Genomic DNA, 19,510 nt, shown 5'->3' on the forward strand with positions numbered 1-19,510 from the left:
TTTGGGAAGTGATGAGCTTTCACAAACTCCCTGCGGAAACGAACGAATCCCAATCCCAATTTGAAAATGTACACAATTCTTTACTTAATATTTTAATGTAATTTTCTTTTAATTAATGTAAATCTGTTAACAAGCATGTGTTATGCGCTAGCGAACTAGGTTAAAAGTTAAACTCTACGTTTTTGAAATATTTCTAATAGCAAAACAATAAGCATTACATATATTATTTCACGATAATGTTAAGGACATCATTTATAACAAATAAAAAAATTTAACAATCTTTTTGATTTAATGTCTTCTCCGTTTTTGTGGTTCTGTTAAAATTTATTTCCTTTTTATAGTAAACCGTTTTTCAAAACTTATGAATGTCATTTTTTTTGTCGCCCAAAGTTTGCAACTGAATCTGACAAGTGTCTGTTTATTTACGATGATATCTGGGCCGAGCTGCATCGCAGAGTAATCTTTCGAGGGATTTTTTCTTTATTCTGTGCGCAAAATTAATTGACCAAATGTGAAATCCAACAAGTTTAACAGCTCATGTGCGTTTAGTAAACAAGTGTGTTTTACGTAATACTGAAACTTAAACATTTGTGGAGCTCCTGCTCGGTGGTTTAAGCTCGTTGGATAATTTTATCGTACTGCAGTATCACCCTTGATGAGGGTGATTGTGGTTTCCTTGTTTTAATTCTTTGTAATCATATCAGTGCGTAAATATTCGATTGTTATATTATTTAAGAGCAATTATCTGGTGCTACGTGATAAATGTGATCTAAATTATATGGTTGTTGCTGTGGTAAGATAATCGTGAGTGCATCTCGTAGTGTTGTGTTTTGGGTTAGCAATTCATATCAATCTACGCCAATCATTCCCGTTTGTGTGTGTTTGATTCAGTGTTGTAAGTAAAATTCAAACATCCATGCCTCGAAGATGAGCACCGACAGGCTTCTGCTAAGAAATCATAGTGAAGATGACTCACAAGTCGGTACACCGATCAGCAAGTCCCCGTCCCTGGCGTCGATCCGGGAGGGGCTGACGACGCGACGGGAAAGCTACTGCTCGTTGGCCTCCTACTCAACGGGCAACGAGGCCGATGGGGGTGGGGGTGCAAAGAAACGTCCCGGTAAGTCCGTTTTCCCGTTTTTTTATTCTCATTAAATGCTGTCAAATCGTCCACGCTTTCAAGGATGTTTATCGTCCCGTTTGGCCGTGATTTACATAATTGAATCGACCGGCGAATTAGAGCGAAAACACGCTCACTACCGCCACCGAGGGGATGGCGTGTGCCCATGGGGGAAAGTGCGCTAGTAAGTCCTCGAAGTCTGACGTATGCATGTGATGGTACTCCCAGAACTTGGTCGTCACCACGATGTCCATCAGCTGACCGTTATCCTTCGGTTCGTCGTGGTGTACGTCGATCGTCACGTTCCAGGTGGGTCCCGGAAGGCCGTGCGTGATGAAAACAAAGTGTCCCTCACGTCCAGCATACTTTGCCGGCGGTGGAACATGATCCAACAGAGACCATCCAATTAACCGGACCCCTTCCTTTGGGCCGATTATGATGGACGACTGGATGCTGGCGTCCATCGCGAACGTAAGCCGCTGCGTGTGTTCGGTTAGCTGCTCCGTTCCGAGATACGCCATCGTGACCATGTTGTCGAAGGCTGGCTCGGGACCAGGCAGCCAGTAGTTGCTAGGAAAGAGGGAAACAAGCGTTAGCAAACCGGTGAGAACCATTTGTTCACCATCGCACGACTCACTTAAACCGCATCTGATGCCAAAGCGAGTAGAATGGTGCGGCACAGAAAAGCTCCTTCGAACAGGACTCGAGCTGTCGCACCGGCGTGAGGGTTTCTCCTGGAGCCACAATCTCCTCGATCGTCTGCCGGGTGTTACGGTCCATCTCCTCAAACATGTAGCCCGAGTCGGAGCTCTTGTACAGTCCCCATTCGTCGTGGAACACGCGGAATGTGTGCTTTTTCGAAAGAAAAAGTATATCATAAGTCGGTCCGCGAGAAAATCGTCGTTCAGCTCATTTTTTACCGTAACATAATGCCGCTGAGGGGTGGGTGCCGATCCGGTACTTTCGTCCCGATATGGGAAACCGAGTGGGCTCAAGCACGCCACCAGGATTGTTAGAACCGTCACCGCCGACAGCTTCGCCGTAAAGTTCATCGTGCTGCGTAGCTGGCCGATAAACGGTATCAGGAAGCTGCAACAGAGCAGCGTTCCGGTCGCTGCCAGCAGCGAGATAAACACTTCGGGATTACGCGCTCCCCCGAATCGACCCGTGATGGGGACGAACAGTTGCACCAGCACAAGGTAGAAGTTGGTGGACCAGAGCAGCGCGGGTAGTTGAAATACCAGATGGACCGTGATCCAGCCGCGCCGTGTGCGGCCCATGTTTAGCATGGCGTTCACGGTGGAAGACGCGAGCGAAAATACTAGCAGCACCATCGGAATGTAACCGCTGCGATAACCGGCCATGGTGGAGGCGAGTGCGATGATGCTCCAGAAAATGTTCACACCTCCCAGTCTAGCCTGCGTCATCTGGCCAAGGGTCAGCTCACTCTGGAAGTATTGAAGCGTTAAAATATAACGAAATTAGATTATTTGGTGTGGGAATGAAAGGGTTTCTGTACTGTATCTTTTTAATTCGAACCTTAGCTAACTGTTTTTGATAAATACCATTTTGATTGTTATGGGTAAACCGTTATAGTAAACTGGTTTTTTAGGTATCAAAATTTTACCTTCAGTGGACGAGTCTTCCATCTTTTCTTACAACCAAAAAATACTGTCATAAACACAGTTATTGTAAGAAAACAGTAAGTCATACTATGCATCAGCTATCTAAAAACTATCCATATCTCGCATAGTAAAAAACACTATGTCTAACACGAATAATACCGTCACCCATGTTTGGATGACGTGGTAACAAACGTATTGGGGAAAGAAGTAAGGCATGGTAAGAATTTCAAATAGATTGGATTCGCTGATATCTTGTAAATCGGAAGAGTTGCGGTGGAGCACATAAAGTATCTCATTAGAATATGATCAAACCATTCTAACCAACCTTGCTGTTGCTGTAGAAGGTGTTGAGGAACATGTACACGAAGCAGTGTGCCAACAGGGCCGGACAGCAGTAGAGCCCCAGTATGAGATAGGTGTTCGTGTACCAGGTCATAGTTTTCCCCACAAAGTCCAGCTGACGCGCGATGGTGGTGCAGGCAATGATGCTGAAGATCGCACCAACAGTCGTAGCTACCAGACCGAACAGAACCTCTCGCAGGAAATCCCGGTAGGCAACCGAACGTCGTCCGCGTGCAAACCCTATCAGGGGCACAATAAGGGCGAGCAGTGCCACGGTTGCGTTAATGATCCGACCCTCGGCAACGCTGTAGTGCACAAAGGTGAGGCCTAGGAAGTCGAAGAACACCGTCCCCCCGGTGGAACGGTCCTCGGCCGCCAACTCGTCGCTGTCGGCAAGGGCGCGCGTTAGGGAGAGAATGTTATCCCCGGTGCGCTGCAGGACCTCGAGCGACAGGAAGTCCATCGAGTCGTAGCGCGTGTGGTACCGGTATCCGTTGGCAATGTGGGCAAAGTCCATGCCGGGCACTTCGCCGTAGTCGCGGAAAATGCGAAAATCCGTGTTGGAGGGGATGAGCCCGAGCTGGAAGATTTCCTCCCCGACCGTTTGCGCGAACGGGTGTCGGATGGCGCGGGCATACAAATCGATCAGCCACGGGTGGTGTGGTCCCGCCTGGAACAGCACCTCCTTGCCACCCGAGCCGGACGATTCGAGGTTAAGAAAGGCGCGCACATCGTCCGCCCAAGGGTGTTGGGTGATGAAACCATGCGCCGCCTGTAGCATCGTCTCTTCGGCACCGTTGAATAGGAACACGACCGGATGTCTGGTGCGCTCGGGACGACGCGAAAGAACGCGCAACACCTCCAGCATCACCGCACAGCTGGCCGCATCATCGCTCGCTCCGGGACTGCTTGCGACCGTGTCAAAGTGACAGTTGACCAGCAGCGCCGCTTTATCTCCTTCCTCGCCCGTCAAACGCACCACCACGTTCTGCACATTCCTGTAGACGCTCGTCAACGACGTGTTTAGCAGCGAGGTACTGAACGCGCCGCTCACCGTCTGCCGGTCCAACGCGATCCGCTGGTTGGCGTGCGCCGAGGCAACGATCCCATCCAGTTCCTTCAGCAGAAACTCGTGGGCCATCACCTCGTTCGCCTGACTTCCCACCGGCTTCGGTCCGATGTCGTTCAGCGTCTTCAAACTCGCCCACGCCCGCTCGGCAATGAACGCGCTCGGCGTGCGCTCCAAGTCGGCCACGGTGAGGGCGGCGGGCAGCCGGGTGGACAGATAACCCGCCAGCAGGCCACACCCGAGCACGAGCAGAACCGCCGCGTACACCGAGTCTGGTGACAGCTCGTGCAGGTTTTGCACCCGCACCTCGTCCTCCTTAAACCGGACACGTTTCGGGGCCATATCGCACTACGCCTGAATGTTATGGGGCTTCCTTTTAGTAGCTCACACACGTTACACCGCACCTAACGGACGGAAAAACACGACAACCTCACAGCCAATGCTTACGATGAACTACCCCCAGGGCTGTACGTTCTCGATCTGACACCCTCGGGGTTGGCCCTCTTATCGCCCACCACCGGTGCGCCATGATATACTTCTTTCTTATCGATGATAACGAACGACGCTCCGAAGTCGACGTGTGCGCCCCGTACACTGACCAATGGCCGTCGTGCGCGTCGTGTTCCTTCCACGGTCCACGTTGGAAGATCTCTTTACGCTGAGTCGCATGGAGGGATTCGTTCACAGGTGTACGGTTTTGTTTGCGTCGGGTGCATCGGCCAACGATAGCATGTGTGCAATAAAATAAATCCTCGCGTCGGAGGGACAGCCGTTGAAGTGACAATATTATGCAATGGTTTGTTTTGTAGTGAGTTAACGGCTGGTATTCTGTATTTTCCCACCCAACAGAAACAACACAGAGTCTTCGGTTTGCTACTAACAATTTCTAAAGTGCTATATTCCGAGTTCCGAGAACCTAATTGAAAGAATTTGACTGTTATTGAATAATGATTATCATTGAAATTTTACTTTCTAAAAAATAAAAGTACATTAGACTCCAAGGGACGGTTCTTGTCATTTCCTGCTGACGAATGTTTGTTCCATATAGAATAATATAAAATATAAAGTAGATCAATTTATACTATACACAATATCAATTTATTAAACTCAACAGTGCAAGTTGAACTAACTTGGTAAATAGTTAAAGAAAATAATACATCTTAGCTTCTACAACAATAAGCGGTATTTCTGCTGTGCGTGTTCATCATTTGAGAGTATTATAAATTGTAAAGAGAGGACTTTTGCATGTTTTGCTGAAGACATTCGATTTGAAGTTACATTGGTTTACCAAAGCAAGTATGTAACGAGGGTTCATCGATCAAGCTATCTTAAAGCTTTCTCTGATAACATTTTCGAGTTAGTCTTTTTCTTTTACCACTAGCTATTTATCTTTAACCATTGATGTATCTGTACGAAATTTCCTTTATATTGGGCAGTCCACTCTGGTTCCGGCGTGTTGAAGAACGTAACAGGTTGTTCGCAGAGTACGAGACGTACTTCTAGACGCCTTTGCTTGTGCCTTCCTTTGAAAGCAATATTATTGTTCATCGTGTTTGTACTTTCTGGGGCATGTGCTAATTTTTCGTTTTTCTTTCCCTGCTAAGTGAATTTTCTTTACCCCGCTCAGGGTAGAACTTTATGATCTCATCGGCACCTTCGTAAACAGATGGTGCGCAAAATACAACCTCTGCCTGCTTGGATGGTTGCGTGCAGTGTTGTTTGCCGGCCAAGACGCAGTTAACTGCAAAGGAAAGTGCAAAACCCCGTAAGACGACACAAACCTGTCATCCTGTCCTGTGCTCCGACGCGGTTCGCACAGGGAAAGTTTCCCAGTGCGCATGTCACGCCCTTTGCTCGCGAACCCTTCTCGGGTACGGTCGTCGTTGGTGTACACAAACACCATCCGTCTCAGGCCGCCCGACGTTTGGCCGACGCAAATGTCAAGCCACTTGGTGGTTCCACAGGATTCCGTTCGTTCCCTGTGGCACTATTGACGTTCGTCCGGCCGTGTGTTGTGTGGGTTCCGTTTTCGGGCGGCTGATTTGTGTGAAAAATCGATAACTCGACCAACGCGGCGGCGACCCGACCGTATCGACAGTCAGTTTTCGTTGCGTTTTCCTTTAAAGTCGAACGTGTAGTAAACCAGCTCCAGCTTATCGAAGGGAAAGTCCGAAAGGCTTAAACGCCTTCTCCACCAAACGATTGTCCACGGAGTAAACTTATCGAGCTGATGTGAACAAATTTCGCGAAGCCTAAAAAAACGCACGAAACAGTGTGCGGTCGTTTCTCTTATTTGCCATTCTGCTGGGTTGGGGTAAGACCCACCGTCAAACACACCAAACACGGAAACGTTGCTGCTGAGTCACCCCGTAGGCACCGACAATCGTCCCGTAAGTAGACGGCCCTTTTCCGGCACAAACGAGACGAAGGAAAGCCCCTCGCTGCTGGACTCCTTGACCCGGAAGTGTGTGTCTATGTGTGTCCGTGTGTTTCGTTGAGAAGGGAAAAACAAAACTGTGCCAAACCATTTCCGTTCCATCCCAATCGATCATCGGTGATATCCGTCCAAAACGGATGGCTCGAGTCAACAGGGAAAGATACGATTTGCACGTCGATCATATCGATCGGCCAGCTCCAAACCGTGGTGCCCCAGCACGCCCATCGCATTTCCCGGCTTTGTGCAAAAAAACGGTTTTCCTTTTGTTTTTCCTCACGACGCCTTTCGTTTGCAAGTCGTGCCAACTCCGATGTCCACCGATGAAATCCTTTGTTTGTTATTTTCTTGCAATGAAATATTCATTAGCGACAAACTGGGGGCAAACATAGTAAAAGCACCACGGTCACGATATGGTGGTATGGGAACATAATTTATTCTTTTTTCGCATCAATACCACCTGGAAAACTAACAAGGTCAAGAGCAAGAAATCCGCAATTTTCTAAAAGCGGAATGTTGTCAAGCAAATTTAAGGACATATTTTGGGAGATAGCTACAATAATAAGCATGGCTATATGTTTACTTTTTTTATAGATGGTACTTGAGTTTCCCGAATCCAAATAATTTCCAATATGGTATACTCTAAAGGCCGAAGAATTGTTTTAATTAGGCCATCAAATATTAATTTTGTCTTGCTACGGATGACTTGTTTGTAATACATCTGCAAAATAAAGAATCAATTTAGGAATTTTATAGCTATCTTATATTAAAAAAATAAAATAGCTTTTTAATCTTGCAAGTTTGCCAAACCTTCTTGGCACTTTGTTCCTCCCAACGAACACACTCCCTCCGGGTAGGATGTTGCAGCTGGCTTTCCGTGCTTTTTTTTGTCGGCCTCTTTCCAACTGATGCCAATTTTCCACCCTCCTGGTGGTTTTTCCTATCTAGTGGAAGATGCGTGCGTTGGGCATCGCTCAGCCGAACAACCACCATCAAACGACGGTGACCGGGGGCACCTCCACCAGCACCACCACCACCACCAGCGCCAATGCCGGCAGCAGCGGAAACGGCGGCACCGGCGGTGGCAGCACCAACGCCACCAGCGGCACGCTCGGACCGACCGGACCGGCCGGAAGTGCGGCAGGCATCAACGGTAAGAACGGCAACGGCGATGGGCTCGGGCACGGACACCACGGCACCACCCTGATCACGCTGCCCCGGGCCATACCCGCCGGGGGCGACGGGGCCCTCCAGAGGCAGGTGGCGCAGCTGCGCGGCGGCGTCAGCGATACCGCCGCCCAGGACACGATCTACCTGTGCAACTTCCGCGTCACCGTCGACGGCGAGTGGCTCTGCCTCAAGGAGCTGCAAGATCTCGATATCAAAGACGCCCAGAACGGTGGTGGAGGCGGCGGCGGCGCCGGTGGTGGTGCCGATGCGATGGGCGGCGTCGGCGGCGGTGGAGCAGCCGGTGATTGCAGCGCACTCAATAATTTCGGTATAATTGAGAACGTAAAATGCGAAGAGAAGATTATCGAGCGCGATTGGGTTAACTACTACTGTAGGTGCCTTTTTTTTTAAATATCGTATACACTCAAACCTCATTAGACCACGTGACCTTTCTATCCCTACATCCTTTTGCATGTATCCCTCTTTTTATCTTCATAATTTTCTTTTGTTGGTTTTTGTTTCCTCCCCGTCCTACTGAACTATGCTTAGACGAATGGTTATACTCTACGCAATACAATCAGATCTCGTTCAAACAATGTAACAACCATTTGACCATTAAAATAATAAATCTTGTTTGCATTGCGTTGTGACCAGCTACAGTCTAAGGATAGTTGAAGCCCACCTTCCTCATTCCAATACAATGTGATCAATGTTTCGTTAAGAAATGTTTATCTCCTCTCAATTTGAGGACACACTTTGTATTGGAAAAATCCACACACTCGTACTCGTTGTTGGTTGATTATGATTTGCAGTGTTGTGATAGGCACGTTCGCCATTGGCCACGGATATGCGCTGATCGCAGAAGCGGATACATGCAGCGACGGGCATCCACAGCCTTGTCGCATTTGGTACACATTGGGAAGTGAATATTGGGATCATAATAACATTCTACGCCTGGTGTGATTTTATCATTTTGTGTTTCCGCTTTGCAATGCATCAGTTGCACCCAGATCTGTGCTTATTGTCGCTCAAAATTGTTCAAAGAGTCCTTGCGAAGAAACGGTAGCACCTTTAGAGAAGATTTTTCAAAGCTGGAACCGTTTTCTTTACGAGGACCTCCACAAGAATGTGCTTGCTCTTTCACCAGTGCAAATTGTAAAATTCATTTTACTTTTTGGTATTTTTATTTAATCTTATCATTTACGTTAGGCCTCAGCTTTACCATCGCATTTTGTGGTTGGGTTATGCTTTAAAGCAATTCTACTGTGCGACTTTCTTGCGCCTCATTGTTGCGATGAATCTTTCCTTAAAATGCTTGATGCTTGCTGTTCGCTTAACAGGAATAAACATCCTTGGACTCCCTCCTATGGGAGGTCCTTGTGTTCTCTTTGCTCAACGCGTAACTAATTTTTGCTGGAGCGGCAAGAACCTCTGTGGATGGTTCCAGGCAAGATATGCAGCTGCACGACCGTTCTGGGAGCTTCTGATTGTTAATTCTCGATGGTCCCGGTTGGGGTTCATTGTTGACCCTTTGCGATTTTCGACCGGATCTTGCTGCTGGTATTACCATTTCCTCATCCGATCCATCGACTGGCGCAGGCTGATAGTCTCTTGATCGTGATCTCCATCGCTTTGGTTGCATGTGATGTAGCAGTCGAGCGACGGAAGACTTTCGTTTACTTCTGGATCTCCTTGATTCTGGTTGAAAAATATTTTGTAAATGCAATGTACAAGCAACTCCAAAACTAATAGCATTTTATCCTATGCAAACTTACCATCTTCCACTCTTCTGTCCATTTCCTGTCGATCGAACAAAGTATCCTCCTCCTCCTCGCTGACATTTCGAGGTAGTCTTTTACCAGATCGTCTGCCTCGATCTGTGGCTACCTTTTCTCTTCGATGGGTGAACCGGTTGTTTGATATTATTTTCCTATTTTGTCTCATCTTGAACACGACATATACCGCCAAAAACACGGCCAGACTGCAACCAACCCAAATGGATACTTTCTGCAGCGCAGACATTCTTTGAGTTCTGTCGAAGCCATCGTCTGAATTCTCTTCAAGGAAACTAAAATCAGCATAATCATTCTCTTTCTCGCTCTTGTCTGAGGTTGATTTCTGTAGAAGATTTTCACCGTTTTCAACGGTTTTAAGAATCCGCAAAACCCCCTCGAATGCTGGGTACAGCAGGGTGGTTTCATTCGCCAAAATATACCCCAAGTGGTCCGACAGCCATCCGGAAATAGCTTTATTGAAGGTTTTCAGGTGTTCCTGTTCACTTTGGAGACATTTTGTGGTATCAATGTGATGTCGGAGAACGACACGACTTGCATTTTTCGATCGAGGATTGTACGCGAGGGCACCATTATGTTGGCGAGGCAAAGAAATCAGGAGCAAATCTTTAGTATCGAAATCCATCTCGATTGAGGGTATCAAATGATGTCCCTGTGTATCGTGACAGTTGTGCGTTGCATTATGAAGATCATCACTTGAAATCCTTTCAATTCTTTCGTAAAACGTTTTCGTATCGAGCTCTTCCAACTTCCAGTTGGTAACACCTCGTTCTCCTTGAGTTCCAAGCACCCGTTGATACTTCCTTAACACCCGGATTACTTCGTTTGCCGACGAGTAACTTGTGAACCCACCATAGTAGGAATACTTGACGATCGGGACAAAATAAGCGTAAAGGTATCGCCCAACGGTGTTGGATAGGGCCAGATAGATCAGATCCTTGGAATGAGTTTCTTCCTTGATCGCTTGCACTGTATCTTTTTCAAGAGTGTCGAAGAAGGAAAGCTGTTTCTCGACGGCAGCATCATTCACTGGCTCGAAACGTAGTTTTCTTTCTGGTAATACGCGCTGTTAAAATTAAAACGATAGGCAATTTATTGTAGAATGGTGACACTTTTCGTGCATACTTTACCTGGAAGTTACGCTGGGCTTCTATTACGGTTAGATCGTCCGCAGTGAAACAGGTCCTTTGCAAAAGTTCGGGAAAATGTTCAAACCGATCCGCAACTGATTGAGATTCCTCACTGCTAGAAGTATGATATCCGGACTCACTATTTCCTCTCACCGCATTTATCACATTTACGATTATTAGTAGAAGCACGATTATTCGAAAACAAGACACATTGGGGAAAGGGTTTCCATTGGTAGTGAAGCTGCCAATCGCTGCTAACGATGAAACGAGCGACTTATTCCACGACTTCGACTTCACCATAGTTTTGAAACATTTTTTTGTCGCGGTGTTCTGTTGAGTACCATTTCACTCCGTTTTCCAACCGTAGCATCCCTTGATTTCGAAAACATACTGCTCAATTTGGCTACTAGGACCAACTGCAGAAATAGCCCCCTTGGTGCGATGTCAAATAGAGCTGTATACTTGAACTTCGCCTCACGAGGCTACTACGATGTTCGTCGCTTGTCGATAGAATGGCAATCTCATAGTGTCGTTCTGTGCTCCTTCTTCTCTTCCGACCGGCAGCCCGCGATCCAGCGTCGATCGAACGGAGCAATCTGGTGAAGATCTGCAAACTCGTTGTGAAGGAGCTGCTGGAGCAGTCGCTCCGGTTTGGGCGGATGCTCGATTCGGACCATCTGCCACTGCAGCATTTCTTCATCGTGCTCGAGCACGTCCTACGACATGGTTTGAAGCCGAAGAAGGGTCTCCTTGGCCCGAAGAAGGAACTGTGGGACATTCTACAGAGCGTCGAGCGGTACTGCGTGGAGGCGTTCGATATCACATCCTCGGTGCGCGACCTACCGACCGTTCGGACGCATATGGGCCGCGCCCGAGCATGGCTGCGACTCGCTCTGATGCAGAAGAAGCTCGCCGACTACCTTCAGGTGTTGGTCGAGCACCGGGATGACTCGCTGGTGGAGTACTACGAACCGCACGCGCTCATGCTCAGTGATGAGGTATGGGAGTCTGCCTGTCCGCCTTGCCGAGAGTTCCGATCTGATCGACTACAACTTTCCCTTTAGATCATCATCATCGTAGGCATTCTGGTGGGGCTGAACGTTATCGACTGCAATCTGTGTGTGAAGGAAGAGGATCTTGACTCACAGCAGGGTGTGATCGATTTTTCGCTGTACCTTCGCTCGAGCTCACGCAACAGTCCGGACGAGGAGAACAACGGTGGTATTGCGGGTGGAGTGGATGCCAGTGCCACCGGCGCCATGACGGCCGTGCTTGACCAGAAGAACTACATCGAGGAGTTGAACCGACATCTGAAGTATGCAGGACACTAAAAAGATCCCCAAAATACGAGAAGCTAATGGGATGGTTCCGATTTATATTACTCCAGCGCCACCGTCGGCAACCTGCAGGCCAAGGTGGAATCCCTCACAACAACCAACGCACTGATGAAGGAAGATCTGGCAATCGCTCGGAATAGTCTGATGGCGCTGCAGGCAGAAAATGCCGCGCTCCGGCGGGCATCCCAACACGGACACCCGATCGAGGACAAAACGAACGTGCTGGATCGGTTCGATCCGGAGATGGCGGAAACGCTCGCCGAAGAGCGCAAGAAGCGGCAGGAGATTGAGAAGGAGTTGGATCTACAAGTTAGTGTCTTTAGAATGTCACCTCGCGTCGATTGATCACGTGATTCAAACGGGTTTTCTTGTGTGTAGGTATCGCTAAAAGCAGAAACAGAAATGGCCATGAAGTTGCTGGAGAAAGACATACACGAAAAGCAGGACACGATTGTATCGCTGCGCCGCCAGCTGGAGGACATCAAGTCGATAAACCTCGACATGTACCGTAAGCTGCAGGTAATATAACGGGGAAGTGGGGAACCAGGGGTAACGCGGGATATTCCATGGGGATTGAGTTGATTTGGGATCTAAGGAACGGTAAGTCCTATCTCATCCTTAACACGTCTATCTTCGCGTAGGAATGTGAGGTGGAACTAACCCAGAAGGGTGAGATGGTCACCCGATTACAGATCAAGGCGTCGCAGATCGGCAGAATTCTGTCCAATCTGGAGCGCAAAGGAGCGGCCGAAGCGATGACGGACTCGCAAATCAGCACAATCAGCTCGATGGGCGGAAGTTCCGGCGTGTCGTCGCCGATGGGTAGCGCCGGTTCCACTATGATCGGTCCCCCGAACAAAAAACCGCACCTCAAAATTGGCACCATACCACCGTTTAATGCGAACAAGCTGAGAAAGTCACCCTCGGTTGGTGCAACGACGGCAGCGTCGGCGGCGGCGACGGCTACGCCCGCAACCAACACCTCGGCCGCTGGAACGACACCGAGCGTTGCCGGTAGCTCAGGAGCAGGATCCGTTGCGCTTGCCCCAGCATCTTCGCAGGACGACGCGGCTAAGCAGCAACAGCTGCAGAAACGATTATCGTCACCCCCTCAGGTTGCCCTGGCAGATCCCACAAGCGAGACTGCTCCGGCCTCAGACGCATCGAGCGAAGACAAACTGCAGACCAAATAATAAAAGATGCACCATCGCTTCACTGACTGAGCGCAGAACGCACCAGGGATGCTATCGCTTCACGAGGGTGATCTGCAAGCATTCCCCACAAAGCGGGACGGTTTCTTGGCCCCGACGAAACTATTTCGTTCGCATTTTAGGTTCCATCTTGCAAAGCTTCACAGTGTATCTCATCTCTATAAGGCGGGTTCCTTGTTTTGTTCTTAATTTCACGGGACGTTATTTCTCCTTCGCGCGCAGGGAATTAAGCTGCATACGTTACATGAGGGAACCTCATTAATCAACTATTTATACACACTAATTGTAATTGTAGGAGTGCGAGGCGTCGTTGAAGCACAAAACTGAGCTAATGTCACGGATGGAGACGCAGCGTGAATCGATGGCGAGTGCGATATCGCAGCTGGAAAAAAAGTATGCCATATGCATTTTGCTTTCGTGCATCATTCCCCCACGAGCCCACCTTCTCCCCTGCTCCTTATTACCTTGTTTAGAAATTTATGTAAAAAGTGTACTTTGTTTCGATCCGTTGAATTGAGTTCTTGACCGTGTAGCGAGAAAGTATATACAGCCAGATAACACTACGATGCCCTGACGGAACATCGGCAAGCGTCTTCGATCGTGCGATAAATGATCTCCTAGCATATTCTCTTTAGCGCCATAGCACTATGATACATTAGCCGTATTAGATTCTCGCATTGTTCGGTTCTACTGTATTGCAAAGGTGATGTCAAACAGGTAAAACGATGTAAACGAAGCTACGAAAACCAAATCGGTAGTACTAATAAAACGGTGCAAAATATTTTTACATTTACTTGACATTCGACCGCTGGCAGAACGGTTACAGCGCGCTTTTATTGCCATTTACTATATGATTACATAAAAAAAATGTTTCCCCTTATTGTTGGGACTGTATGGAAAAATAAAATTATAGACTTGAGATGAGCAAATCAATAAAAAAATGAAAACATTTCAACTTTTAATGTGTTTTATCAGTGATATATTTAACAATACTTATACCGACTGTATTGCATCTGCTTTTATTATATTTCGTTTGCTAATATGCAGATATCTTAAATATCAATCAGAGTACGATTGAACTGCACTTTAATACGTATGATTTAACATTTAACTGAATTAATTAAATTTACCATACACTGATATGTTGCTTTATTGTTGATTAAAAGTCACCAATTTGATTACTTTTATAATTTTCATAATGTTCAAACTCCAATATCTATATTGTGAACTGGTTTTACGTAAGTACGACAATACCACATTACAGAATGATACGCAAATAAAATGATGTTCATCTACAAATGATTTTTGAATCATCATAAAGCAACAATAATTTGGAAATTTTCATAAAATTTTATACAATAAATGCGGTGACTAGAAAAGGTCTTTCCTGCATATAAAAGAGAGAGAAATTTGAGAGCTAGTTAGAATAAACTTTAGTTTCTATTCCATACTGCGTTGGAGGTTTTAAATATGCGATAATTAATTAAACATACGATGGCAATGGAAGAAGAATCTTATCTTCTAATAATAGTAAAGGAAATAATTCTGTGTACGAAATATTATAATCGTTATTCTTAAAACTAGCAGTATCGCCGTTCAAATAATACGAGTAGGAGGAACTGATACGAAGTACTCACACGTCAAGATCTCAATTCAAACTGGTACAAAGTAGCTTCATTGAAGACGATTTCTCCCTTTCAATTTCAGTCCTTTTGATTATTCATAATAAATTTGCGTCGATATTAAAGCACTCCCGTTTCCTCATTTAATTTAGATATAGCTCAGAAACCGCCAGCCTGAATGCGCTGCAAGACTCGTCGCAAGCCTTGTCCCTGCAAGTGGTCGCCAGCGAGCAGAGGGCGGCCAGGGCCGAGGCCGATTTACGCATCGAACGCGAGTGGCGCACGGCAATGCAGGACAAGGAAATGCAACACAAGGAGATCATCAGCGAGCTACAGTTGCAGGTGAAGCAGCTAACCGATGATTCAAAGGTAATGGAGCGAAATGTGCGTCCTAAATGTAACGTTACAGATATAATGGGATCCGTTTATGTTTCGCCCTCAATAGCAACTTGGAAAAGCAAACGTCGAGCTGGAGAAACTACGCAGCCAATGGGCGGAAGATCAACGCACGCTGGAAGAGCTTGGTGTTCAATTGAGCGTTAGTAAGCTTCAAATTTCCGAGCTGAAGGAAAAGGCGAACGTTAACCATCATTCTCCCGACGGTACGAAAGACAACGATCCTGGCGGTGGTGCGTGGACACCGGACAAGGGCGTTTCGAAGTGCACCGGGTGTGAGAAGGAGTTCAGTATCACCCGTCGGAAACACCACTGCCGGAATTGTGGCAAAATATTTTGCGCCAGCTGCTCCGAGCACGTGTCCACCCTACCGCCGAGTAGCGAGCGGCCAGAGACGAATGGAGGAGGTAGTAAACCGGTGCGCGTTTGTGACCACTGTTGGGAAAAGCTAGCTACGAAGTGAGCGCGTGTGTTGTTTCTGAACTGCCGAAGCGTGCAGTATGTTTTGCAATGGTTTTTAATGGTGGTATCAATCCGATTCCAATCACTCAACAAGCTACCCGGAATGCCTTATAATGAGAAAAATGGTGTTGTGTATGGAAGCAGAAGTTATGATACACTAGACAAATGTTTTATATATAAATCTGGAAATGTTCGGTAGAATATTTATTTTAATAAACATAAGTATGTGTAAGCTTAATAAATATCCGCATATTCTACTTTCTGTTTTCAAACATATGGCCGAAAGAGAATTATTAGTGCATCGATAATTACCGGTTGATTCGAATACGGTCTCCCAAACATCGCGGCAGCCCTTGAAATGACGTTTGGAAAAAGCCAAAGACAATTAACAGACAGGTCGCAGCATACCATGTAACGAGCCAAGGTGTATAAATTAGAAGGTGAAGTCGTCCAGTGTAAAATGACATTTCATGACTTGACATAACACTTCTGGGGTATTCATATGGATTTTGAAGGGGGGTATCGGAAAAGGATTGGGCTTTTGACATAACTCTTCTCAAATATGGCACCCCTTCCAAAGCGACATAAAGTCACCTTCTATATTTATACACCTTGGTTACGAGCCGAAAACCGTGGGAAAATTTTTGACAGTTGGTTAAAATTTTGTTTACTTCTCACGAACAGCGAAGAAAGTGGGGTAAAACTGCAAATTTGGTATGTTTCATCAAAAGAACAAAGAGTTGAGGCGTTCGAAATATGTTCTGGAGGAAAACGGGGTATAAGGCAGACCAACACACTTAATTTCGGAAATCACAGCGAGCAAAAGGATCCATATCACATGATTTCACACAGAAGAGCAGTTTCTATCCGCAAGACCATGGATACTGTGATCTAGAATTACCAACTACCTATTTCGCGAAGATTTTGGCGGAGATCTCCCACAAGTAAGCTGGATTTTTTTTTAAAACACTTTTTTAACCAACTGTCACAACAATGGCGGAGCAAAAAACAGCTTTGACCCGACCTGTCTGTTAATTGTATTTGGGAAAAGCTGTCACTTTTCTAGAGCATGACATGGCAGCCCTGTAGTGATGGGTTCTCGGAACCGCACCCACCGCCCGGAACCGCTTCCGAGCATCTTTAAATCGGCTCCGATTCCGGCTTAGTAAAACCCACAATTCCGCCCGGCACCGAACGGCTTCGGACGGCTCCGAACGTCTTCCGACGGCACCGAACGGCTTCGGACGGCTCCGAACGGCTCAGGACGGCTCAGGACGGCTCCGGATGGCTCCGGATGGCTCCGAACGGCTCCGGACGGCTCCGAACGGCTCCGGACGGCTCCGGACGGCTCCGAACGGCTCCGGACGGCTCCGGACGGCTCTGGACGGCTCCGGACGTCTCCAAACGACTCCGGACGGCTCCGGACGGCTCCGGCTCCGGTCGGTTTCGGACGGTTCCGGACGGCTCCGGACGGTTCCGGACGGCTCCGGTCGGCTCCGGACGGCTCCGGACGGCTCCGGCTCCGGTCGGTTCCGGCTGCCGACTAGCGGCTCCGGACGGTTCCGGACGGTTCCGGACGGCTCCGACTGCCGACTAGCGGCCCCGGACGGTTCCGGACGGCTCCGGACGGTTCCGAGCTCGGAGTATTGCACCTACCTTACGGAGTCATTCCGATATTAGCGGAGTCATTCGGAAGCGGTTCCGATTTTTTGTCGAATTTACCCACCTCTACAGCCCTGCACAATGTGTCACGTGAGGAACACTGCGGAAAGTGGTACGAAAAATCAATTGAAAGATTCCTTTCGTCATATGATCACAAGTGCAAAATCGGTGGACGGCACAGATAACTTCACTGGTCGACAAGATGTTACGGGCGATTTCCCTGTTATTTGCGCTCTTTGCTGCGGGTAAGTGTTTCTTGTGTTACAATTTGTGCGAAGCTATTGGAAAACCCGACTTTTTGTGTTGGAAAAGTTCACCAAACATGGCAAACTGGGAGTTTGTGTTATGGACAATATAAACATTACATCTGGCCAGTCTCTGGCTCAGAGAAGGGGTGGTGAAATGTATGGAAACAGCAGATGAATTCATTGTAAATGTCTCTTTATTCGTAGCAAATTGTGATCAACTGTCGGTGCTGTTTTCCCCGAAATCCGTCGAGTTCAGTGGAAACAGTCGCCTGGACTCGGATTCGCTTCCGGATGTGTTCGGTGCCGCCCTTGGCTATTCGGTTAGCTTCCCTTCGGAATGGGACGGCATGGTGATTAAGGATCCGTTCAACACCGCCAATGGTGCCGTGGTAGTCGTCGCGGAGGGATTGGACTCCCTTCCGGTTGAGGTAAGAAGGCTGCTTGACGATCCGGGAGTTGGCTGGACTACAAGAGGGTACGTTTTACTGTTTACTTGTAGGGTGCCAAGAGTTTCGATCTCATCGGAAACACCGGATCCGTTGCGCTGAGCGAGCTGATCCAGAAGTCGGCCGATCATCATAGTGTCAGCTTCGAGGTCGACCTGAAGGAATCGTCGGACAGCTTCACGACCCCACTTGGTACGGTTCAGCCGGATGATGATGAGGTAAAGCCGCAGCACCTTAAGCCCAAATCGAACAAGGCCGATTCGGACTTCCTGCGTCAGATCGCCTTCATTAACGGACTGAGCGATCTGCTCGTGACGTCGACCGACAGCATCCCGACCGTGCACGTCGTGCGCGTTTCTTTCGAAGCCATCCTGGCTGCCCACGAGTCCAGCGCACCCGCCCTGGATGAGGCGAAGAAACTGTTCGTCAATGCACTCAAAAGTTTGGAAACTGCTGCCGAAAAGGCTTTCGATGGTTCAGTTATTATTGGACTGGTAACGGCCAGCGAAGGACAGCTAGTTGTACGATCCAAGCGTCAGGCTACATCGCCGAAACAGGAGACAGTAGACGTAAGCTACACTGAGAATTAATTTCCTCATGACAATTTTGACTAACCATGTGCCAAATTCGCTTTCCATTTGTAGGATAACCCAATGAACCTGGCTCTGAAGTACAACAGCAACTATCCGGTCATGTTCAACATCATTTTGTGGTTCAGCGTTGTGCTCGCATTCTCGCTGATCGCCATCTCGATCGTGATCGGTACTATGGATCCGGGTCGTGACTCCATCATCTACCGCATGACCTCCACCAGGATGAAGAAGGACAACTAAATCCTTAAGACCGTACGTGAAGTGAAGGTGCTCCAGCAAATAGTTAAATTATTCCATTTTTCCCGCCCGTAAAACTTACCATCAAACGATCAGAAGGATATGCACCGTAATCGCAATGTATAGCAAGAAGTATTTCAACAAACTTACCACTGCATACCGTCTGATCTGATTGCCCATCTGCTGGAATACGATAATCGGGAAAGGCACCAAAAAGGACTATTCTTTTCTTTCGTCGTAAAATATCCATCACGAGGTTTCCGACCTGCGCCAAACACCGCCGTTATCGTCGTGCAATGTACGCTTCCCGTTGGCAATGTTGCGACCATACCACCGTTAAGTGCGTGCCCTTTCGCATCGTCATCGCTCCACCCTTCAACGATGTCGTCCCCTATTTGATTCCCCGGTGGTTCCACACAAGTGAAAATCGACTGCAAATCAGCAAACCATTGAACTTAATGCAGCAGCAGGAGAAAAAAAAGCACATACCGATTTTCCCTTTGTTTTAACTTTGTTGTTTATTTGAGTTTCGTAAGGAGTAGAAAATAAAGGAGGATAACATTCCAAAGTTATCTATTGGACGTGCGATTCGGATGGAATTAAGAAAGAACGA

General features: G+C 47.5%; 3 protein-coding genes across 5 annotated transcripts; 2 read left to right on the top strand and 1 right to left on the bottom strand.

Moving 5' to 3' along the window:
- The first annotated feature begins 463 nt into the window (after positions 1–463).
- On the top strand, positions 464–15,947 carry LOC131260700 (protein RUFY3). 3 transcript variants are annotated; one of them, XM_058262496.1, is made up of 9 exons: positions 464–793; positions 892–1,120; positions 11,248–11,681; positions 11,748–11,998; positions 12,071–12,329; positions 12,399–12,539; positions 13,527–13,624; positions 15,006–15,222; positions 15,299–15,947. In XM_058262496.1, the coding sequence occupies exons 2-9, from the start codon at positions 928–930 to the stop codon at positions 15,710–15,712; spliced, it is 2,007 nt and encodes a 668-aa protein (XP_058118479.1). In that variant the 5' UTR covers positions 464–793; positions 892–927; the 3' UTR covers positions 15,713–15,947. The 3 variants fall into 3 exon arrangements, with proteins under 3 accessions (XP_058118479.1, XP_058118480.1, XP_058118478.1); XM_058262495.1 differs by lacking the exons at positions 464–793; positions 892–1,120 and adding exons at positions 6,408–6,546; positions 7,539–8,151; XM_058262497.1 differs by having other exon boundaries at positions 464–1,120.
- Positions 1,237–4,498, bottom strand: LOC131259798 (endoplasmic reticulum metallopeptidase 1-like). The gene is made up of 4 exons (XM_058261388.1): positions 3,071–4,498; positions 2,041–2,568; positions 1,758–1,972; positions 1,237–1,690 (listed from the first exon to the last, which is right to left on the bottom strand). The coding sequence occupies exons 1-4, from the start codon at positions 4,496–4,498 to the stop codon at positions 1,237–1,239; spliced, it is 2,625 nt and encodes an 874-aa protein (XP_058117371.1).
- A 1,544-nt stretch (positions 15,948–17,491) lies between the features above and the next one.
- On the top strand, positions 17,492–19,473 carry LOC131272047 (ATPase H(+)-transporting accessory protein 2). Its single transcript, XM_058273664.1, has 4 exons — positions 17,492–17,618; positions 17,826–18,049; positions 18,121–18,636; positions 18,712–19,473. The coding sequence occupies exons 1-4, from the start codon at positions 17,576–17,578 to the stop codon at positions 18,898–18,900; spliced, it is 972 nt and encodes a 323-aa protein (XP_058129647.1). The 5' UTR covers positions 17,492–17,575; the 3' UTR covers positions 18,901–19,473.
- Positions 19,474–19,510: the final 37 nt, after the last annotated feature.

This window comes from Anopheles coustani, chromosome 3 (assembly GCF_943734705.1).
Source record: "Anopheles coustani chromosome 3, idAnoCousDA_361_x.2, whole genome shotgun sequence".
Taxonomy (NCBI): Eukaryota; Metazoa; Arthropoda; class Insecta; order Diptera; family Culicidae; genus Anopheles; species Anopheles coustani.